General features: G+C 47.6%; 1 protein-coding gene across 1 annotated transcript in view; it reads left to right on the top strand.

The window, feature by feature from the left end:
* The first annotated feature begins 13505 nt into the window (after nt 1-13505).
* SLC6A17 (solute carrier family 6 member 17) overlaps nt 13506-24483 on the top strand; it is a 31904-nt gene continuing 20926 nt past the window's right edge. Inside the window, exons 1-5 of the mRNA XM_049765693.1 lie at nt 13506-13863; nt 19371-19528; nt 20874-21000; nt 21689-21870; nt 23908-24018. Of these exons, the coding sequence (XP_049621650.1) occupies nt 13578-13863; nt 19371-19528; nt 20874-21000; nt 21689-21870; nt 23908-24018 (864 nt within the window). The 5' untranslated portion in view covers nt 13506-13577. The remainder of the gene's footprint in view (nt 13864-19370; nt 19529-20873; nt 21001-21688; nt 21871-23907; nt 24019-24483) is intronic.

Here is a 24483-nt window from a genome sequence, read left to right on the forward strand (position 1 = left end):
GGCAGCCATTTTGGAGGGAAGATCCTTCGGTGCTTCTCTTCTTGCCTCTTTCCATGAGTAATTTATTTTACTTTACCTTTTTTTTTTAAAAAACTTTCTTTTATTATTTAAGGTATTATAATTTACAACATGGTGAATGATGGTTTCTTGAGTATATAATTCCAACATCACTTCCATCACTAGTGTATTCACCTCCCTCCTCTAAGGGCCCCAGTGATCTCTTTCACCTCCTCTTCCCCAAATTCAGCTGAGGTGGACCAATTTTCCCATTGTGTGGCCTTTGGCCTCTTGTTACTAACTTGCTGTGTATTTTTAAGTTTCACACATGAGAGAGTACATTTTTTAGCTACCCTTTTCATGATTGCCTCTACTCAGCCTGCATTCTCTAGTTATTTCCATTCTGTGGCAGTTTGCACTTTTTTCATAGTGCTGCAAACATAGTAATCTATTAAAACAGGGAAAGAAAAAGGATCAGAACACATGTTTAGTATGTCGGAGCCCTGAATTCAATACCTAGTGGTGTGTGGTTCCTTGAGCACTGCTGGGTTTGTCCTTCGATTACAACATAATTTGTGTATGAATAATTCCACTTATTAAAATATGATTAGATATTCACAGTGTATATAGCTCATCTGTGAGAACATAAGTTCCAATGCAAGACTGCATTGCACTATCCTCATGCTTAGAGGACAATTCTGGGTCAGATGAGTGTCAGGTTGCCCGCTGGAAGTTGAGATTTGAGCCCTATTAGTTAGTCCAGTGCCTCTGCAGATGATTGTGAGGTAAACAGAAGACTAGAAGGAATAATGCCTTAGTTCTGGGTTCTCTAATCAACTTTTAATTTTTAATACTTTCTTGGGGTGTTGGGAATGGAATCCAGACCTCACACATGCAAGGCTCTGCTCTGAGTGGCCAACTTTATTATCCACTTCATTTGTCCCACTGAGCCACCATTTGGAGAGCCTACTCACTCACAGTTAATTTGAAAGTGACAACTTGCCTTCCACTATCCTCCATCATTTCTAATTACTGGTGTAATTAGAATTTCTGCTGGGTTCTGAGTAGCACTAATTTGCCACCTATTCTTGCACTTCCAAATAAAGTTTATTGTTCCACACCCCGGATTCCTGCTGGCTACATTTTCTCTGTAATTACAACACTCCCAGTTCTTGTGGGTTTCCAGGCCCGCTCCATGTTAAGAGTGTTGTTGAATGACACTCCATTTCAGGAGACACAAGCTGCTGTCCAGTGGGTGGCACTGGCAGTTGTGACCAGGTGAGTATTTGGCGAGTCTCCCCTTCTGTAAAGGTTAGAAAGCAGAGGTGGGCTCCTGAACTGGGTATCTCAGCCTCTACACACACACACACACACACACACACACACACACACACACACACACACACACACACACACACACACACACACACACACACACACACTCCATTAATTAATTGCCTGCAGGGTGCTGTCCAAGGTCCTGCCACATCACTGAGGCAGTCTGCTGCCTAGAAACCGGGGGTTCCATCAGAGCAGCTGGAAGAAATCTCCTTGATGTGTCCCCTGGGATAGTGTCCTTAATTCTGGGGGGAAGGACTGGCCAGTGAGGCAGCTCTCAGCACAGGGAGGAATGACAGCAGGTAGACTGATCCTTTGCTTACCTGGTGAATGAAATTTAAGCCTGTCACTGCAAGGCAGCATCAAAGAACACCCTAATCAGAGATGGGGACAAGTAGTATGTGGTCCCTAAATGGTGCTTTTATCCTGTAGAGTAAACTGAAATTAGGTTTAATGGGAAGTTGTTGTTGTCTTTCCCCTGGGGTCTCGACAGAGAAGATTGGAAAAAGCTATTCTATCCGATAGAAAGGGACTCTGGCCATTTGGGTTCATAGGCTGTTCCTTTCCATCCCTGCCCAACAGCATGAACCTGAGTGGGAAAGTCTTCATCCGTTAGGCCAGTTGTGTGGAAGGAGGACTCCTGGTGACCCCTGTTGGTAGGAGGAGATGTGATCTCCTTTAGAGAACATATTCACACCAGCCCTCTGTAGGGCTCTCTGTCTAGAGCACTTTCCTTCAGTTGTCCAAGGACTGGCCAGGTAGCAATACCCCCTTTCTCTTCTTGAGAAAGAGGCATCAATGTTGGAACTGTAATGAAGAGTAACTGACTGCCATTCTTTCAATGCTCCGCAGCTGTCTGCTCATAATGCTGGTAATTGGACCCCCTGGTTCTCTGTCTTGAAATGAGAAAAAATCGTGACTTTAATCAATACAGGTCAGAAGCTTGAGTGCTCTGAAGACTCAACTATTCCTCCTGGGAATGCCTACAAATGAGGAAAAGTGGGAATGAGGCCCTTACTTATATGTCTCTATTGGATTTTTTATTTCTTCATCTGATTTCATGTTGTTATCTTTATCCAAATTAGCCTGTCTCATGGGTTTTTTTTTTTTAAATCAGTCTGAAGCCTGACATGCCCTCTGGCACTCTGCAACCCTCTATCACCCTCTCTCATTATTTTTTATAGGTCTATTTCTTATCTTGCATAGGAGCCATATTCTGCAGTCCTTAGGGGGATCTGGGGCCACACCTATTTCAGTGAGTCCATTCCCAGCCCACTTTTTTAATTTCGCATCATATCTCAGCTGCCTTCCCTGTTTCTTTACAAGGGCTCCATGATCACTCAAAGTCCCGCTGGATCCCATCATTTCCTGCTCAAACATGATAGATAGCTTCCTGTTGACCCTAAAGGGAAACCCAAACCACTTTCTGTGGCCTACGAATCTTGCCTGAGCTAGATTTAAGCTGCTTTGTCCCAGAATCTGCAGCTGTTCTTGCTGATGTTGCTCTAGCATCCCTTTCTTCTGCTTCTTGTTCTCATTTACCATTCTCTCAGGGAACCTGGATGCTTTTGCATGGCAAACTTCAAGTCTTTGCTATCCCCGTTAGGTCTTTAGCAGAGCGTTCTGCTATGTACTATGCCCTTGGACTCTACCTCATGTATTTCTTGTCATCTTTATCCACACTATGATATGATTGCCTATGAACAGACTGCAGGCACATTGGCTATTCTGGACAACCTGTCCTTGAATAATATTCATTTGCTCAATGTCACTTTAGGATAACATTGATATCATGGCCAATCTGAACCCCAGCTAGGACCTATTTTTATTATTTGTCATTTTGCTTTGAATTAATTTTCTAAGAATTATTGGCCATGTGAAGTGTGGACAGGACTTGACAGAGTGTGTGCTTCATAAATATTTGTTTAAGTACAGGAAAAAAAGAAGAAAATAGGAAGAATTTTTTGTTGGTATTGTTTTGGGGCCACACTTGGCTCTTTTTAGAATGTATTCCTGGTTATGGGCTGAGAAATTATACTTGGCAATGTTTGGGGATCCATATGGGGTACAGGGCCCATGTCTCCCTACTCCAGTCTCATGAGGCTGAGTCTTAGCCCTATCACTTCAGGCCCAGATGCAGCAAACAAGTGAAGTCATATTTTTCCCCAGAAAGCCCCAGCCAGAGACAGGCACCAGGTCTCCTAGGCATCCTAGCTTCAGAAATTACATCTTTTAGCTCTGGGTATTGTCCCGGTTTTGAGTCTAGGACTGGAGTCAGAACTTAGTGTACAGACAATGTCCTGATCTCTACTCTGACCATGTGCCCATGGTCACCTTTCATTGTTTACATGAGGCTTATGTGTATACTTTGTCATATTTTATAATCTGAACATGGCCTACAATCAACAGCAATTCCAAATGTCCTTTGGTAGTGGTGGCCAGCTTTGGCACAAATCTTCGGTAAACCTTTTCTGGTGAGTTCAAGGTGCCAGCATCAGAGGGACTGAATACAAGTTATCAATCTCTTGGGGGCCTCGACCTCTTGTCATCTAACATGGGATGCATGGGAGGTCTCTCATGAAGCTGTGTGGTTAGAGGAGAAGCCACTGCCCAGCCATAAGTGCAGTGGGATGGGCCTAATGTTGGCTTTATTTGTCACTGTCAACCCCTGCACAACACTCTGCTCTCAAAAGTTTCCTTAGTACCTCAGTTCTAGCATAGGAAAGAAGGCATCTACAGGGGGCTGAGGTGCACATTTTCCCCCAGCAACCCTCCACACCACACACACATGAAAAAAGAAAACAGAACCAAAAGATTTTGTTTGCACTGAATCCACCCACCTTCTCCAGTGCCAGTCCCGTCCCCATAGGACCATCTGTCCCTTTTTCTGCCTTTCTTCTTCCTGTCCTTCATACAGAAAACAAAATGCTGGTAGCATAGAAGGTACTATGCAGAAGCACAAGGAAGGTGAGTGAGGTAGTCAAAGATTCCAAGGGCTCCTTTACCCCATGTCTGCCTATGAGCAGCCTTCCTGGTCCCTGAACCGTGAGGTGCCTTGCACCAGAACTGGACCTGTGCAGCATTAATTTCTCTGAGATGAGGATGTGGAGAAAATGAGGCACAAACCTTGGCTTCTTCCTGAACTGAGAAGTCAAAAAGATGCATGCCCATCTCTCAGTGTCGTGTAGCTCCCTCCTGCCATGGTAGATCTCAATGCCTTGGGATCAGGTTTTCTCCTCAGAAAAGGGGGCCATTTTGAAGCAGGAGAAAAATCTTAGTAAGATGCTTGAAACTGTGGGGGTTTCACAGTGTATCTATTCATTGAATCACTGTACTTCTGGCACCTGTATTGAGTATAAGGATTAATGAGACACTAGGTTGCAGCTTGCAGAAGCAAAGCTGGTGTCCACTGAACAATGGACAGATGATCAAAAGACAAAACAAAAAAAATCTGTGAAGTAGAACCCAAAGCTGACCTCTTAAGTATTGACTTCTCATAAGCTTTTAAATCTCTTTCTCCTTCTGCCCATGTGCTTACCAGAAGCAATTGGTAGGAACTGTTGCTTCTGACATTACAATGAATAAGGAAGATAAACTGGCCTGCTGAGTTCTGACAACATATATGGCCTAGCTGTATATATATTCAGACACCCAAACTGGAGCACACAGTTGTCTGCTGAGTTGAAGTGTCTCTGATCATCTCTTTTGGCTTTGTAACCTGGCCTCTTGGTTTCAGAAGTGGAGGCAACAGTCGGGATGTCCCATATTGGAGGAGCTTGTGCTGACAAAATGGAAGCACATGAGAGTCACACATCCTTTGGCATTTGCCTAATGTAGGCTGGTCCCTGGCAACAGAGAGTGGACATTGGCTGCTGTCAGTGCTCTTTTGTCTTCAGGGATCTTACTGATTGGAAAAAAATTTACCAGTGAGCAAGTATGTATACAAGAAAGCTAGGTGGTAAAAGAGTAAAATGCTATTACTGGGAGCATGTGGAGAAGAAAGCATCAGGAACGTTAATTCTCATCTGAGAGTGGTGGAAGATGCTAGGGAGACCAGGCCTGGCCTTCATCTTCAGATAGAGACAACTGCAGGCAACTGATGGAAGAGGACTATGGGCAGTGTGGGGAGCAAGGCTGGTGGGCAAGGGGTCCCGAAGGAGTCACACATGTCTGGAAAGGCCCCAGGTGTGCTGGCCTCCGTGGGTGTGAGGTAATGCGTACTTGATTTGAAGTCACTAGAACAGAGCATGGGAGAGCAGTCTGAGCTCAGCAGCATTGAGGCAAAGAGGACACATGATACCCTGACAGACTATTGTAACCTTTGTATAGAAGTGAAGGATACAATAGCTGTGCACAGTGCAAGGATCCCTGATGAGCCCTGGGTTGGAAAGCCTGAAGAGCAATGCCCTTACCATATCTAGGCACACCTATTGGGAGCCTTGGTCCCAGATGACAGCCAGAGGATTCAATAGAGCAAAAATAATTTAAAGGTCACTGTGTGTCTGCGACAGTGGTGTGACCTGTTTCGAGCTTGGTGGAAGGGTAGAGGCTCTGAGGTCATCAGGAGGGTTGGGGCTCTGAGGGCTGAGCTGTGGAGGCCTAAGTCTTCCCTTGGACCTTGCTTTCTCCTCTCCCCTTACAGCACCCAACGGAAGTGAGGAGGCCCATCTTGTGCCTCATTTGGAGGGGGGGTTTATAGGTCTTGCTCTTAATGGAGGTTTTTTTGGAGGAATGCGTTGCCCTTTTGTAAACCTTATGCCTATAAGTGGTCAGTGAGGCAGGTAATGAGGGCTTGGGGTCCCAGGTGTCTACTTTTCTGTACATGCTTGGAGAAATAAGTGTTTAACTTGAGTTTGTCCCCTGGGTCATCTCATTCAGCCTTTCTCAGCAAGTCACATCAGCCCCAACATGTAGGTATGATTTTAGGGGTCCAGAAGCCTCCCTGCAACCCCCAATGTGCTGGGGTGAGGGTCTCCAGGCACTCCCTAGTGGCAAGGTGACCACCATCCCTCCCTCCCTCCCCCCAATCCTGGGTTAATTGCAGGAATTCAGACCCATAGTTCCCCATGTTGTCAATCCTCAGGCAGGAGATATTTTTGCCTATCGGCCTCCAGCCACACTATTTTTTCTAAGAGGCTTTACAGTTTATCCTCCCAGTTCTGCTCCTCTCACTCCTGCTATTCTGAGCCTTGAGCTGTGTCTGTTGCTAAGTGATGGTTTGGGTCCAGACTCCCTTGCCCCCGTTCTGGCCACCCCACCCCAGCCCTTCTGCCTCTTGCTGGAAGGCACCACTAAGGTGTTCTTTGCAGTGAGCACCCTAGAATTCCATCCTCTGACATGCTGCTTGCAAGCATGATGTTACAACCCACCCAGCTACTACAGGGGGATAATTGGAGTACGCTGCACTGGCTGGCAGCATGTCCTCGAGACACTCTGCTGAGCTTGCAGTCGCTGAAGAACCCAGGAAGCCAACTGAGCTGTGCTTCACAAGGCAGCAGGACTCAGTGGACCTATGCACTACTGAAGGGGACCTGAGTATGTCTCCAGATCAGCCTGAATCATAGCTAGGAACTCAGGTTTGGATGTCAGGGTGATGGTGATGGTGATGGTGCCAGTATAATAGATTAATTGGCTAGTTGGTTGTCAGTCAGGCCTGACACCTGGCCTTTAGCAGGGCTGCAAAAGGCAAAGACAAAGAAGGGACCCCGCACCCCCTGCACCCCTTACTCCATTCTGCTTGGATCCTAATGTTTCTATCAGATCCTGGTCATAGGCTGGGCACACATTGGATTCCCAGGACCTTTTGCCAGCACAGACACGTAGGCTTCAGGGAATTGAGGGGATGGAGTTTAGGGGCCAAGGGAAGGAGCGATTTTCCCTGCCTTCTGCCTCCTCCTCTTTGGAATCATGGCTCAAGGGCCAAGGATGTGTGTGGATAAGGGGGAAGGCATACCTAGATGTATGAGGTCTTGTGCTCCTTCCCTAGGAACACACACACACACACACACACACACACACACACACACACAGGATTATTCCAGAGACAGCTCAGTGACTTAAGGCATTTGCCCAGAAAATAGGAGGTTTTGAGTTAAAATCTCGGTGTTGCAGCATGTGTGAGGCAATTCCAACAGCCCATTGTCAAGGATCACTGCCAAGGAAAAAGTAATATGTACATAAAAAGAAAACTATGTCTTATTTTCAGGGTCAGTGGCAGAGCACTTATCTGGCATGGATAAAGCTCTGGGTTTTCTGCACCCCCAAACACAATAACATCAATCACAAAAAGCTTGCATGGTGGAGCTAGAGCAATAGCACAGTGGGTAGAGTGCTTGTCTTTCATACAGCCAACCCAGGTTCAATCTCTGGCATCCCACATATGGTTCCCCAAACCCACTAGGAGTAATTTCTGAGTACAGAGCCAGGAGTAATCTCTAAGGACTCCCCAATGTCCCCCATCCCCAAATAAATGTGCATGGAGCACAGGAGTGAAGAGCCCAGGATGCTATCAGCTGTGTGATAGGAGCCAGGTGCTGCTCTCTTGGGGCCCAGCTGCCCACCTTGCTTCCCAGATGATGGATCTCATCTAAAGATCAGATGAGGAGAAGCAATGATTGGAATCATTTCCTGGGTCACACCCACTCCTGAGACCTGCGTGTCCTCAGGGACAGCCAGAGCTCTGTGAGGTTAAGAAGACAGCCAGGTAGGTCATTGGTAAGCAGTGAGACTAGGCTTCAGACCCTGGTGTTTCAGCCCCTGAACTTTATCTTCATTCCATACTGTGTTCATGGACTATAGAAATGCTTTTAGGAGCCGGAGAGATAGCACAGTGGTAGGGCATTTGCCTTGCATGCAGCCGATCCAGAATGGATGGTGGTTTGAATCCTGGCATTCCATATGGTTTCCGTGCCTGCCAGGAGCTATTTTTGAGCAGAGAGCCAGGAGTAACCCCTGAATGTCACCGGGTGTGACCCCAAAACAAAAACAAAACAAAAAGAAAAAAGATGGTGATGGGACTGTTGCACTGGTGATGGGTGGTGTTCTTTACATGACTGAAACCCAAACACAATCATGTATGTAATTAAGGTGTTTAAATAAATTTAAAAAAAAAGAATAAAGGGGCCGGGCGGTGGCGCTGGAGGTAAGGTGCCTGCCTTACCTGCGCTAGCCTAGGAGACGGACCGCGGTTCGATCCCCCGGCGTCCCATATGGTCCCCCAAGCCAGGAGCGACTTCTGAGCGCATAGCCAGGAGTAACCCCTGAGCGTCACCGGGTGTGGCCCAAAAACCAAAAAAAAAAAAAAAAAAAGAATAAAAAAAAAAAAGAAACAAGTGGGCTTAGATAATGTTGAGTGAATAGAAGCAAACTGTTCTGACTTAAAAGAAGTGGCAATAACCATGTGGGCTCTTTCTAGTGCCAGGCCCTGGGTTACACACTGAATTCTCATGGCAGCCATCTTTTGGAAGGGCCAACAATCATTAAATAGAGTCTTCCTACCCATGAGGGGCTCAATATTTATTTAATTAAAACAAAGTGACTGCCCATCTCACCCAGAGCACCTACCAAAGTATCAGTTTTTCATAATGAGAGAGGAAATGAGCTTGAAGTTAGAATGGCCTGGTCTTGAGTAGACCCATTCCATCCATCCATCCATCCATCCATCCATCCATCTATCTTTTATCCATCCTTTCATGTACCCACCCTCCCATACATCCATCTATTTGCCCATCCTTCCTTCCACTTATTCTCCCATCCACCCACACATTCCATCCTTTAATGTACCTAACCTAACTACTCACCCATTCATTCCATCCACCCATCCATCCACACATACATACGTACATAATACATACATACATTAATCTATGAATTCATCTTCTATTCATACTTCAACCACCAAGTCATCTATTCTTTCTTCCTTCTTTCCTTCCTTCCTTCTTTAGCCCTTCCTTTCCTCCTTTCTATTTTTACATTTTTTTCTTTTCTTCTTTTTACACTTCTAGAGTGCCCCTAATCACTTGTCTCCTTTCCTAGGGCACCTTCCTGACCATATAGGACCTGTCCTCTAGCAAGCTCTATATATTTCCCCCTGCATCACCATTGGCCCGCTGGCAGTTTCTTTCTTCAGTGTCTGGTCCTTCCACTAGAAGTAGAAAATCCACCAGAGGAAGTAATTATTCTGTATATTCAGTTTATTCTGTTTGTGACTGTAGATTTCATACTTTGAATAGGGCTAATTCTGAGCAACATGTAGTGAAAGTGTATCAGTGGAGATACTAGTAAGCTGATGAATGAGAAGGAAGATGGCAGTGCCAGACCTGATTTCAAAGCCCCACATCTTCCCAACTTCTCCATATCCTACCTCACTGCTGATTCTGATGCCAGGGCTTTGGCCAATTCATTTTTTTTCCTCTGGTGTTCAGATTCCTTATGTATAAAATTAAGATTGCTCTGGGACTGGGGGTTTTGTATAGGGGTTGGGGGATCACCCTTGCACACTGCCAAACCCAGTTCAATTCCTGGAACCACATCTGGTTCGCCAAACTCTTCCAGGAATTATCCCTGAGCACAGAGCCAGGAATAAGCCCTGAGGACTGCTGGGAATAGCATGATTCCTACACCCAATATCAAGATTGCTCTGAATCTCTCAAACTTTGCAATTCCTATATCAGATTGTGTTGTCACTTGAGTTTATTGACTTGGCACAGAGAGTTCTGGTCTTAAGTGCTACCTAGCCCAATGCCTCAGCTTCTAAGCTGGCACCAGCACTCTGCATCCTGTGAACCCATGGCGTAAGAGGCCCTGGATCCCTTTTTTGCCATTTACTAGTGCATTCATCAATTTATGTACAGGCTCATGTGTATTGGGTGGAAGAATTGACTGACACCTTTAGTTCTCACTTTGCTGAGGTGGGCATCCTTCTCTGGCTTTGTTGGAAGCCTTCATTTTGTCCTTGAATTCTCCAGTTTGAAATTATGTGTTTTTCTCCTTGAGCTTGTCTCCCCTTCCTGACCAGAGCAGCTGTTCCTCAGGCCACCAGTGGGGAAGCACGGTCTCCATATATACCTGGTGAGCATCCGGGTATATACTGGACTTGCAGGAAGCTTGTGTTGTGGTTGCATGAGTAGTGAGTCATCCTAAATGCACAGATATGTTATGGGCAGACCAACAGAAAAGAGGCTTTGATCCATGACTCTCTGGAGTCTGTAAGTCCAGAGGAAACCCCCCCACTTTTCTCCAGCTCTGGTTCTTTTTGGGAAGCCGAATCCACAGTGTTTAGGAGTCTCTTCTGGTGATGCTTGGAGACCATTTGTAGTAGCATCAAACCAGAGTTGGATACATGAAAGGACAAGTTAGTTCTCTGTACTCTCTAGCTCCCCAGATGATTCTTATTGAAAACTCTTGCACACTTTAAAGAATATTGGGGTCCAGAAAAGAAGCTTTTGCTGTTTATGCCCTGAGAAAGGGCCAGCTGGGTCAGGGAGAGGCTCCTCTGTGTAGCCATGTAGCCCCATGCAATTTTCTCAGGTGCCATTTTGAGGGAATCGTAAGTAATGCCTCAGCCCAGGGAGGTTAAAGCTGAAAGATTTTCTGACACATAAATAAATGCCCCCTGGACAGACCCTCTAGAAATCGATAGCGTGTTTGGGTGTTCTAACATAGATGCCCCCAAAAAAGTACTTTCCTCTGGGGATTCTTATGTCTGCCAGGCTGGCTTGGCACTGGTCACCCTGACTGTTTGTAGGGTGTGAGGGAGTAATTTCTAAGCTTCACAATTCTTGCATGAGGAAGCTGAGAAGCATCACCTGCAAATGTGGGCCAACATTTGACCTGGAGGGCTGCCTACTCCATTCTCCATGGGGGCACTCATCTCCTCCACTGGCCTCTCATCATTAGCATTAGTGTGACAGGGTCTAGCTGACCATGTTCCCTCTTGGCTGGATTTGGAATCAAGGACAGTAGGAAGCCCTATGCACTTTTTTTTTTGTTTGTTTGTTTTTGGGTCACACCCGGCAGCGCTCAGGGGTTACTCCTGGCTCTATGCTCCGAAATCGTACCTGGCAGGCTCAGGGAACCATATGCCTGGATTCAAACCGCCATCCTTCTGCATGCAAGGCAAATGCTCTACCTCCATGCTATCTCTCCTGCCCCAGCCCGATGCACTTTTGCCACTAAGTTCCTTGTCCTTGGCATTTAGGTGGCACTGAAAGCAGATGGGGGTACAGCTTTTAGAGACAGAGTCTTCCCTTCAGAATAGAATTGCAGAACCTAATAATGTCCCTAGAAAGAGACAGGGCAGTTACAGGCCAGTTTGTGGCCTTAAATCCTTTAATCTCCCCTTAAACAAGAGATGCTTTGAAACTCAGCAGTATTGGAAGCCCCCAAAGCCTCCTATTCTTCAGGGTTGGTTCTTTCAAGGAAAGGCAGGAGAGATAGATGAGGACTGGCAGGAGCAGGCAGGGGTTGGCCTCCAGCGCCTGTGTCGTGCAGACATTATCTGCTGTAAAACTGTCACTGAAGGATGGAACACTGGCTCTTGGCTGCGGTGTCCCTCAGATAATGTCAGTGCTGAGCAATGGCCCAGGATTTGTTGGCACCCAGCAAACATATCCTGGGCTCCAGTGCCAGAATCCTTAGGTGAGCCTGCTTAGCATTCTAACCAGGAATTGAAGGGGTCCTGGGATCAGGGTCCAGGATCCTGTGATGGAAGATCTAAAGCTCCCCCTGTCCTTCAAATAGGAATGTTCCTTTGACTCACCTGGGGAGCCTGCAAAAGTGCTGAGAATGACTCAGGGGGTTGGAACAGGGCTGACATTCTATTTCTAACAGCTCCTTGGAAAACTACTGGCTTAAGAGCAGCATTTTGTCTCGCTTGGTGCTGGAGCTTGAACCCAGGTCTTATGCACGATGGCATGTGCTATACTCGATGAGCCCCATCTTGGTCTGTCCATGAACTGCATTTTTGGTTTATTGTTTTTAAAATTTTATTTTGGAGGAGGGCCCCACTCAGTTATGCTCAGTCTGGTATGGCTTCTGATGGTATTTATGGGGTCATACGTTGTACCAGGGATTGAATCGGAGTTGTGTGGAGCCTGCCACATTCAAGACAGATGTCTAAATTTCTGTGCTATCTCTTGGGCCCATGAAATGCATTTTAATAAAAAGGCTCTAGAGAGGGCAGGTAAGGGTCCCCTATATACTCCCAGGTGATTCTGACTCGATAGAAGACACAAGAATTGGCCATAATGTGGCACTGGGAGGAAAAGACCTTGAGGACTGTATGCTGGTCTCTGTCTCTGTCTCTCCTATTCCCCAGTGATCTAGAATAATCTTGCATTAAATGGGAAATGTCATCCCCAGGGAGGATCAAGAATGATGGGCAGGGAAGCTGTAACTTCAGCTGCAACCAGGGTGCTTTCTGTTAATTTGTTGTTTTGCTTTTGACCCATACCTGGAAATTACTCCAGGGATTACTCCTGACTGATTCTGGAATTATTCCAGGTGAACTCAGGGAACGATGTGGGGTGCTGGGGATCAAACCTGAGTCAACCTTGTGCAAGGCAAGTGACCTACCTGATGTATTATCTCTCCACATGCTCCCCCATTTGTTGTTAAAGAAGATGAATTTTTGAAGGAGGGATTGTTTTTGGGTCATACTAGTGATACTCAGGGGTTACTCCTGGCTATGCACTCAGAAATCGCTCCTGGCATGGGGGACCATATGGGACACCAAGGGATCGAACTTCGGTCTGTCCTAGGTCAGCTGTGTGCAAGACAAATGTCCTACTGCTGCGCCACCGCTCCAGTCCCAGAAGGTGGATTTCTAGGGGCATTCAGTAGTTTCTTTTCTGACAAGGAGATGGTAGACCTGATCAATTTGGGGCCCTCTGCTAGAATCTGCGGCTATTCGAGGGAAGCAGGGTCCCAGGACAGCCCTTTGGGCTTGGTGTTTAGTTTGGCCCATTTGCTAGGGCAGAGGGCGGGGAAATGAGTTTCCCAATAGCCCCCCACCACCACCCCAGCTGATTCATTTCCAAGATTCTAGGCTACAGGCCAACTTGTGAGGGAGTTTGGGTAGTGATCTGGTTGTGCTCCCCAAGATTCTTCCACCTCTCCGCAATAGTACTTAAACCTCTGTTGCCCTTCTGGTTTGACAGGTCCCTGGATGAGAAGCTGAGCCCGGCTGAGTCCCACCTTCTCTGCGTGCTGGGGAGCCGTGCCCTGCGGCCCAGGTGGCCCCAATGCCGAAGAACAGCAAGGTGACCCAGCGCGAGCACAGCAATGAGCATGTCACGGAGTCGGTGGCTGACCTGCTGGCCCTGGAGGAGCCAGTGGACTACAAGCAGAGCATCCTGAACATGGCGGGGGAGGCTGGCAGCAAGCAGAAGACAGCGGATGAGGAGCTGGATGCTGAGGACCGGCCAGCCTGGAACAGCAAGCTGCAGTACATCCTGGCCCAGATTGGCTTCTCTGTGGGCCTGGGCAACATCTGGAGGTTCCCTTACCTGTGCCAGAAAAATGGAGGAGGTAAGAGGCAGCTCAACTCACCCCAGGGGTGTCCTACTATAAACAGGCTGGGTTCGAGGGTGAAAGGGCCTCCACCTCCACTTCCACTGAGTTGAGGTGGAACAGGAGTCAGGTAAGTTGGAACTCAAGATCAGAAGACTCCCCGGAAGTTTTTGGTCCCTGTTTATCTGAGGCCTGGTTCAAACCTTCACCCTTTACAGAGTGCTTATCTCCCAAGGCCTTTCTGTCCCTCATTTTTTTTTTTTTTTGGTTTTTGGGTCACACCCGGCAGCACTCAGGGGTTACTCCTGGCTCTGCACTCAGAAATTTCCCCTGGCAGGCTCGGGGGACCATATGGGATGCTGGGATTCGAACCACCATCCTTCTGCATGCAAGGCAAGCACCTTACCTCCATGCTATCTCTCCGGCTCCTCTGGCCCTCATTTTTGAGAAGGAATTTATCATAGTAATGATTGTTCCTGCCTTATAGAACAATTGAGATTAACCTCTGGAATGGTTTACCTGGGTTCCGATACAAATACAACTATTGGTCATTAAAAAAATTATATAGTCAAATACAACTATTGGTCATTAAAAAAATTAACGTATTTTTGAAGAAGGAGGTGGTTCATTGGTTCTTTGAATCACTGGCAGGGTATCTCGGGTTCCCTTCCCAGCAATTCTCAGTCAACCAGGCTGGCAGTTCAATGCCAGCAGAATGCCACGTCTGTTGGGCCACACCCAGTGATGCTCAGGGAAAAATATGGTACTAGGTGGATTCAGGGTCAGTGCTACCTCTCCAACCATGACTATTACTGTGTTATTAGTTTTGTTTTGAAGCTATACACGATAATGCTTAGTGCTTCCTCCTGGCTCTGTAGTCAGGGATCAATCCCAGTAATGCTCAGGTGCTTATGTGTGCTGGGAATTGAACATGATTGGCCAAATGCAAAGCAAATTCCTTTACTCTTGTGCTATTTTTCCAATTCCAGGCCGTTATTTTTAAACGTTGCCTAGGTGCCAGGTACCCATCCTAAGCATTTACATATTTGGCTGAAATAGATGAGACAGCATATATTTGAGCTTCTTGGAACAACAAAAGCATCAGTTATGTACAGTCAGCCATCAAATCCCTCAGTGATTCTGTATAGAGAAATGTCTTCCTCAAGCATCAGAGCAATCATAAAGCAGATAGGGCATTTTCCTGTATAGGACCAACCCAGGTTTGATCCCTGGCATCCCATATGATCTCCCAAGCACTACCAGAAGAGCAGAGCCAAGAGTAACCAGAGCACCACAAGGTATGGCCCCAAAACAAAATTAAAAAAAAAAGAAATGTTACAGTCATTTTATAAACCAAGACCCAAAAACTTTAGGGAACTGTCTATGGAACAATGATGATAAAATCATAATTCACTCTGAGATACTTTGACCCAAATGCCTGGACCCCTCATTGCCACAGTGACCCCATACCCAGCCTGATGTCCAGGTAGGAAGGGCCTCATGCTGCCTCAGGAGTTTTGAATTTATCCAAGGGACTACCCCCTGCAACACACTTCTTCCATACCACTCCCAGGTAGAAGCCCATAGACCTTATCCACCCTCCCCACGAACCTCTAAACAGATTGAAATATTCCAAAAATAACTTGCTTGTAGCCTGGGGAAATAAACAGCCTACCAGACTGAAAACAATGACAGTTCAAGCTAAATCCAGTCTTGAGGTCTTAAGCCATGGCTTGAGGTCTTTCTGTATCTCTTTCCCTGTCTCTCCCACACTCGGGGTCACATGCTTTGTGGCACTGCTCCCTCAAGAGTTGTTTCAAACTCTCTAAAGGCAGAGTCTGGCTGGGGCCTGCCCACCCTTCCAGACCCTACTGAGGGCTGAGAAATGAGAATGCCCCCGCCCCCCACACACACACTAATCACCACATGCTCTCCTGGCCATGTGATAGCTGTTGTATTTTTTCCTCTCTCCCAATAAATAAGTGGCAAACAAGGCTGGTGATGTGGTTCATGTGGTAGAACACATGCTTTGCATGTGGGAGGCATTGAGTTTGAATCATCATACTTTATGATCCCATGTGCGGCCCCCGCATCTCTCTAAAATCACAACCAATCAGAATTATTTTTGAAATTTTTTGTATGTTTGTTTGTTTTGTTTTTGGGCCACAGTCAGTGATGCTCAGGCATGCACTCAGAAATCGATCCTAGCTTGGCGGACCATATGGGACTCTGGGGATTGAACCCAGGTCTGTCCTGGGTCAGCCTCATGCAAGGCAAACACCCTATTGCTGTGCTATCACTTCAGCCCCAACGAATCAGAATTCTGAGCCTGGATGTTATATCCAGGTTCCATCGCTGAGCTGATTTTAGACCAGTACAAGCGAAGGTTTTTTTGTTTGTTTGTTTGGTTGGTTGGTTGGTTTTTGGGTCACACCTGGCAGTGCTCAGGGGTTCCTCCTGGCTCTACACTCAGAAACCGCTCCTGGCAGGCTTGGGGGACCATAGGGGATGCCGGGATTTGAACCACCATCCTTCTGCATGCAAGGCAAATGCCCTATCTCCATTTTGTTTTGTTTTGTTTTGAAAGTAAGTGATATGGGTTTCTTTTGTGCTATGTGATAAGAAGAAACTCAGGGGTCCCGAGGATGGAGGATGACAGTTGGGCACCTCTAGCCACTAGGCACCAATTCTGAATCTCTCTCCTCACTTCACCCAACTTTGGGCAGCACCAGCCCTCATTAGCCTTTAAGAAGAGAAGTGTTAGCAATCTCAGGAGCCTTCATTTTTCCAATATCTGATCCCCCTTTTATTGTGCTGGGAGCACACACAAAACAAAGGCTACTGACCGAGTGTTCAAGGGACAATGCGGTACCAGAGGGAACCTAGAGCCTCACATATAGAAGATAGAAGATTTTGTGTACACTAAGCCATACCCTGGAAGCTCTGATTCCTTTTTGTTTATTTGTTTGTTTTTGGGTTTGGGGCCACACCCAGAGACGCTAAGGGCCAACTCCTGACTCTGCCCTGCTCACCATGAGACCAAGGTGATCAAAGTCCAGAAGTAACCTTCGGATTTGCTAAAGTGAGACTCAGGATAGATGAGATACCAACTCTCAGACAGGGGGATCCTCAAAAATTCTGGAACCCTGTTTGTTATACTTTCCTAATGTCCTATTAAGTTTCTTTATATCCCCACTATTCAGAGTCACTTCCAAAAGTCATTGTAACAGTTAGGAAATCCAGGTGGTATTTTCTAAGGCAGAAGAGGATGCTTTGCCAAACTTCGGGTATGCTGTGGAAGGGCCCTCTGAGAACAAGACTTCTCTGCCCAGCTCTGCACCATCGCCTCCACTGAGATGGCTAGGGTCAGAGCAGTGAGACTACAGGCCAGCATCCACAGGACTGACCTAGCAGTGATATCCCTTTGCTAGCACTCAATTGCAGGCTTTCCCAGATCTCTGGGGAGATGGGAGATGTGTGCCGATGGGGCCACTTCATTTCTCTGGCACCCTGAAAACCTGTGTCCCTGCACACCATGCCCCACCCAAAGACACACAGGACAAATGGAACAAATGTGTCCTTGAGCTTCACTTTCTTCCTCCTTTTCATGTTCTCTGATCCAAGATTGAGAAACAGGAGCTGGAAAGAAAGCACAGCGATAGGGCGTTTGCCTTGCACGTGGTTGATTCAGGACGGACGGTGGTTTGAATCCCAGCATCCCATATGGTCCCCTGTGCCTGCCAGGAGCGATTTCTGAGCACAGAGCCAGGAGTAAACTCTGAGCGCTGCTGGGTATCATCCAAAAAAAAAAAAATGAAAAAAGTAAAAGAAAACTGCTAACAAAACAAGCTGGACACCTTGCAGCCCTCCCTCTTTCCAGCAGCATGATGGGGAGACCGAAGAGCTGTGAGGGGAATTTTTCTACTTGAAACTGTTCACACACAGTGTTAAATGCCTGGAGGTTTTTGTGTGATGTCCATGTGCCATGAAAACCCTTCTATGTGTGAAAACATATGTACAGAATGGTCCTGTGTGGTGAATTTGAGCATGTCTGAGCAAGCACAAAGATGAATCTTCATCCCCAGTCTCTGGGACTGGCAGTGTTCCAAGAACTGTGTTTGTGCCTTCTGCTTCCTGCAAGCCCCAAATATCACATGCCTAGCTCAGAGCAGACCCCAGGAATAATGCTTAGTGCTTCCATGTGCCAGCTTCTGCCTTCAGGAGGAGCCCTGGGTGCTGGCTTCCTTGGAAGGTTGTGCACAGGCAGGGGAGCACATGAGATGTCTTGTTATGAAGGGTGGCTGAGGTCTTGGAGGCCTTCCAGCCCTCGTGACTTGCTCTGGGGGTGCTAGGGACCATCAAGGCTCTGCTGGCCTGACGCTGCAGGGCAGATAGGCAAGGCTGCTGTCAGCAGTGCTAACAGGACGAGAGGGTTGGCAGTGCCATTGGTGGGAGCATTCATCTGTGTCCAGGCATGGTTTTAATTCTCCTGCTAAACGCCCTGTCACTGTGGATGGAGAGGGTGTCTGCACTGAGTCCGGGACTACGTGTCTCAATTTATCATCTGGAATCTTTGGCATGATCTGCTCTGTTCTTTATGATCCTCCCGGCTACGCTTCCCTGAGCTGCTAATTTCTCTCTAGTTTCTCCCAATTAGCTGGAGATTAATGGCGAGGCTGGCCAGCCCCTCTCTCCTTGGAGCACATCCAAGCTCCTTCCTCCTAGAGAGGCAGGATGCTGAGTCAGCACTGGGTTCCGTCTGGGAGGGCTTTGCCTTGGTGAGCTTGGGGCAGGGGTTGAATGAGGTAGAGATGGGGAAGGGAATTGTTTCCCTGGGGTGGAAGGGGGGCAAGCTCTCACAATGAACGTCCAACCAGAGACTTCCCTGAGGTGACTGTCCATCACTTCCCCAAGGTGGCTTTCCCAAGGTGACTGGCTACTTGTGCATGGAAGGTGACATTCCTCTGGATGTTCCTTTTCCATTTTTGGGGGGTAGGCCACCCTAGAAATTCTCCCCACAAGAGTTTTTGAGATGGTAGTGGAGCAGTGGTGCAAGTGGTAGGGCATTTGTCTTGCACGCACTGACCTAGGACACACCATGGTTCTATCCCCCAGTGTCCCCTGTGGTCCCCCAAGCCAGGAGCGATTTCTGAGCGTATAACCAGGAGTAACCCCTGAGCATCACCGGGTGTGGCTCCAAAACTAAAAAAAAAAAAAAAAAGAGTTCTCAGGGGCTGGAAAGATGGTACAGCAGGTAGGATACTTGTTCTGAATGCAGCTGAGCCCGGTTCCATCCCTAGCACTCTCTATAGTTTCCTGAGCCTATTAGAAGTGATTCCTGAGTGCAGAAAGAGAAATAAGCCCAGAGTTCTGCCAGGTGTGGCCCCAAATCAAAAAATAAATACATAAATTAAAAAAAATATTGCAGTTCAGAAGGATCCATGATGGGGGGCAAGTGGTCAATAGAATGACCCAGGGTCATGCCCAGACTCCCTCTAACATGCCTCCTTCTTCCTTCCCCTCAGGGGCCTATCTGGTGCCTTACCTGGTGCTGCTAATCATCATCGGCATCCCCCTCTTCTTCCTGGAGCTGGCTGTAGGCCAGAGGATCCGCCGTGGCAGCATTGGTGTGTGGCACTACGTTTGCCCACGGCTGGGGGGCATCGGCTTCTCCAGCTGCATAGTGAGTAGGAGGTTGGTGGGGGGTGTCACGAGGGTCTAGATGCGGGGGTGCTGAGGAGACCATAGGGTATCTAGTCCCACATCTTGGTCCAGGGTTGAGAATGTGAGAATCATTCCAGATGCACCTGTAACCACCTAAATAAATTTGATGTGAGGAGTAAACACAGGGGCAAATTCTCCAGGGGATATTGATGACTTAGGGACCCAACTAGAGATCTCCGGAGACATGGGGGCCACCTTGTGATTACTCTCTGGGTAGAAGCTAGGTGAGGTACTCTAGGAATGGAGGCTCCTTGCCATTTGCTCTGTCCTTGAGCAGGAGCCAATAGGAGGAGGAGGCTTTGAAAAATGGTGGCCAGAGACACTTCAACTGGATGGGACACTCTGAAGGTGGGTGGGAGTGGGTGTCCTAATGTCTCCTAAGTCCTAAAGCTACCCTCATACCAATCACCCCAAGCTGCTTCTGGTAGCCACTGAGGTTTCCAAGAGCGCTGGGCCACATGCACACAGTGGGCCTTGTGTCCACGAGCTGTGTCCAGTGGCTGTGAATGAGGCAGCCACTTGGACTGAGAGTGTCCAAGTCATAAGGTGAGCTATCTTGCTTCATTCCCCATGACGGCCATGCACATCAGGACTCAGGTACAACTGAGGATCTCAGGGCCCTCAATTCTACACTGACATCTGGTTCCCTAAAGTACAATGATATGGGTCCCTGCAGAGAGAGCCTCCCTATGCAAACAGATGTGGCAAACCCTTGACTCATGAGAGCAGTGTTGTTAGTGAGAGACCCCCCAGGGTTCATGCCCCCCTGCTTTAAATACACTTTCACCAATGTTCCTTCTCACACTGCCCAGACATGAGGGAATGGCCTCTGTAAATGCAACTGGCTGCATGTATCCTCCAGGAGAAAGACATTCTAGAGAAAGGAGTCTCTGGTGGGGGTTGTGGGGGTCTTTGGGAGGCCATGAAAATCCTTAAGGGCTGTGTGTGACTGGCAGTGGGGGGCTGTGTTTTATGCCTGCCTCTGAGTTTTGGGGCAGCTCTGGATTCTGAGGAGTAGGGGAAAGTGCTTCAGCTTCTTAGAATTTCAAACTGGAAAGGATGAACATTGGAAGAGTCCATTGCTTAAAGGCAAGAACTTGAATCCCCAAAACATCCTTTTGTGGATTCCCAAAATACCAGAAGGAAGGTGCTCCATCCTCCTGCTCCTGTGTGAGCAGGCCAAGAGCACTGAGCCTTGGTGGGTGCGGCCTTGGAAATACCTGTCCCCTAGCTCTTTCCTGCATTCAGTTCTAGGACATGATGGTACATACCTTTCCCCATCCCACTCCTGCACCCTGTTCCAGGTCTGTCTCTTTGTCGGGCTCTACTACAACGTGATCATCGGGTGGAGCATCTTCTATTTCTTCAAGTCCTTCCAGTACCCACTGCCCTGGAGTGAATGTCCCGTGGTCCGGAACGGGACCACAGCAGGCAAGTAGGCGTCACCCACAAAATCCAGATAGAGAATCCAGCCAGCCCAACCTCAGAAAGGAGTCAAAAAAAACCCCAAAAAGTCTAGGCTTCAATTTTACTGACTTGCTTGTGTTCTTGGCTGAGTCACCTATCCTCTCTGGCCCCTATTTCCCCTTCTGATGATCTCAGCCAGCCCTTATCCTACTGGGGATTCTTGGAGATTATAGGAAACAGGGTCAGTAGCTCTGGAAATTGGGACCTGCATTTATTTGACACCAACTACCCTGTGTTACTCTAATACCTGTGTGGAACCTTGATTTGTTTATGTTTACCTATAATGTTTACCTATAATGCTTGTAATTTGTAATTTATTTACCTGTAATGTTGAGTAATAGAACCCATATCACAGATAGGTCAGCTGAGGCTCTGGTCACTTTCACCTACTTGCTGCATTGATTGGATCAAGAGTCTAGGATGAGAATTGGGGCTTCTAGCCCTTAGCTCAGGGCCTTTTCCAGGGACCAGCCCCTCCATGGATGGCTCTGGGAGGGGCTGGCAGTGAGTCCTGAGCTTCCCAGGCCCAGGCAGGCTCAGAGTAACCCCAAATGAAGATGTGCAGCCTCCTCCCCACCCTTCCTTCACAGCCCCCAACAAGGAACCCTACCCTAGACCTTCACTGAGGCCCTGTGTCCCACCCCTGTCACAGTGGTGGAGGCAGAGTGTGAGAAGAGCTCGGCCACCACCTACTTCTGGTACCGAGAGGCTCTGGACATCTCCAACTCCATCTCTGAGAGCGGCGGCCTCAACTGGAAGATGACACTGTGCCTCCTCGTGGCCTGGGCCATCGTGGGCATGGCTGTGGTCAAAGGCATCCAGTCTTCAGGGAAGGTGAGTCCTGGTGTTAGAAGAAAGAAAAGCCAGGCAGGGGGCCTGGGAGCTTTGGGCTGTACTGTGCAAGTTTTCTTGGGTGGGTTCAGTGTTGGGATGGTTTGGGAGACATACCAGCCCCCAGAGGGGTGACAGAAGGGTCTTCTGCCCATAACCCCTAAACTGGGCCAGTCCTGTGCAAGGTTTGGATCCTCGTTGCTTCCATGCATGAGTGATAAGGGTCTACTTTGTGGCCGTTAAGGAGAAGAGCACAGAGGATTGACAGAGGACACTCATCTGCATCTGACACCTGACATTCACAAGCAGAACCTGTCTCTAGGAGTCTGCTTTGAGCATATTGTACTCCTAGGAATGGGTTCCATAACCTAGCAGGCCACAGAGGAGGCCGTCTCTTAACTAAGGGTTTAGAGGGTGCAGACCCCCAATCCTGTTCTCAGCAATTCAGATCCCCTTTTTAAAATATCTTTATTTAAACACCGTGATTACAAACATGATTGTAGTTGGGTTTCAGTCATGTAAAGAACACCCCCCTTCACCAGTGCAAAATTCCCGTGACCAATATCCCAAGTGTCCTTCCTCCTCGCCCCACCCCCCCACCTGTACTCTAGACAGTCTCTCTACTTCCCTCATTCATTCACATTGTTAGGATAGTTCTCAGTGTAGTTATTTCTCTAACAGCACTCATCACTCTTTGTGGTGAGCTTCATGTTATGAGCTGGACCTTCCAGCCCTCCTCTCTTTTGTCTCTGAGAATATTGCAAAAATGTCTTTCATTTTTCTTAAAATCCATAGATGAGTGAGACTACTCTGCGTCTATCTCTCTCCCTCTGACTTATTTTACTCAGCATAATAGATTCCATGTACATCCATGTATAGGAAAATTTCATGACTTCATCTCTCCTGTATAATATTACATTGCGTATATGTACCACAGTTTCTTTAGCCATTCATCAGATCCCTTTCAAAGAACCTTAACACATTTCCCTTCTAGGTCACCTGTATGTCAGCTTGGTGTGTAAATCTTTTATGGGGTGCCCTGGACTTTTCCCTCTGCAAAAGCCTATACTTTTAAATACCTAAATAAAAATATTTCCTATTTTTGTTTGTTTGGGGGCCACACCCAACAGTGTTCAGATTTACTCCTGGCTCTGAGCCCAGGAATCACTTCTAGATAGCTCAAGGTCCATATGGGATGCTGGGAATTGAACCTGGGTCATCCTCATAGGCAAATGCCCTACCTGCTATACTATCTCTCCAGACCCCTCCTATTTTATTTTAAAAGAAAGAGGACTCTTTCTTAACAACATATTAGAATTCATGGGCTTCCAGGATGAAAGGCATGTCAGGGACCCCTTAGCCATATCTGCTCATGATGAGAAACTCAAAGCCCAGAGAGGGAAAGCACCTTATCTGAGATCACACAGTCTTTCATTCTTAGAGTTGGAACTGGAAGTCAGGCAGATTGGCCAAGGCATCAGACTTCTTGTCAGAATAGTAAACAAGGAACTGAAGCTCTGAAAGAGCAAGTTCTCGCTTTCCCTCTTCTAATGGCTAAAATTGTAGCTGACACCTCATGGCTATCAGATATACAACCTCATGAAATAAGGCACCTGGTGAGTTAGTCATGTAACTATATTACAGATTAAAACATAAAGGCACTGCAGTGTTCTGTAAAATAGCGATCCTTAGGGCTCTCCTGGAGTCAGGTACAGGGAAACAAGCTTGAGACATGAGGAATGAGGTGGAGAGAGCCAGCCTATGGGGGTGGGATGTCTACAAGCCCAGCCCTACTGGCTCTTGAAAGGGGCCAAGAGGCCTTGGGTGCAGCCAAGCTGACTCCTGCTTGTCGGCACTCTTGTTTCTGCTCTGCCTGGCCCAGCGCCAGCAGTGTGCGGGTTTGGCTCAGTGCCAGGACTCTGATTTTTGCTGCCATCAGAGGAGGCTTAGTGGGCTCAGTGTGCCCCAGCTGTTATGGGGGTGCTACTGCAGGAGGGGCTCAGCTGCTGCTCCATGAACCCCTCTGTTCTGCTCCTCCAGGTGATGTACTTCAGCTCTCTCTTCCCTTACGTGGTTCTGGCCTGCTTCCTGGTCCGTGGGTTGCTGCTTCGAGGGGCTGTGGATGGCATTTTGCACATGTTCACTCCCAAGGTAAGAGACCCAGCGCCTGTGCATGGGGGCGCTATGGGAGGGCACCAACAGCTCCATGGACTTGGTCAGTTTTGTACCATCTGATATGGTCCAAGGCAACGGTATATGCTGGTCCCAGAGGAGAAGCCCGAAATGTCAGTGTGGGAGGCATTAGGAAACCTAGGATGGGAATGGGCAAAGAGGAAGAACATTTGCTGGGCATGTGTAAGGCCTTGGTTTCCAATCTCTTCCCAGAAGAGAAAGAGAAGTAAGCAGTATAGAGGAATGGATATCTGAGAAGCTTTCAGTAAGCAGCAGGAGAGTGTCTATGCCCAAGGGAATTGCATAGAGATGGGAGTGGGGAACAGAAGTGCTGAGGATGCAAGGATTGTGGTAATCAGGCGTGGCTGAATCAGGACTGTGTGTGTGTGTGTGTGTGTGTGTGTGTGTGTTGGGGTGGGGTGGGGTGGGGGAATGTTCAGAGGT

Source organism: Suncus etruscus, chromosome 19 (genome assembly GCF_024139225.1).
Source record: "Suncus etruscus isolate mSunEtr1 chromosome 19, mSunEtr1.pri.cur, whole genome shotgun sequence".
NCBI lineage: Eukaryota > Metazoa > Chordata > Mammalia > Eulipotyphla > Soricidae > Suncus > Suncus etruscus.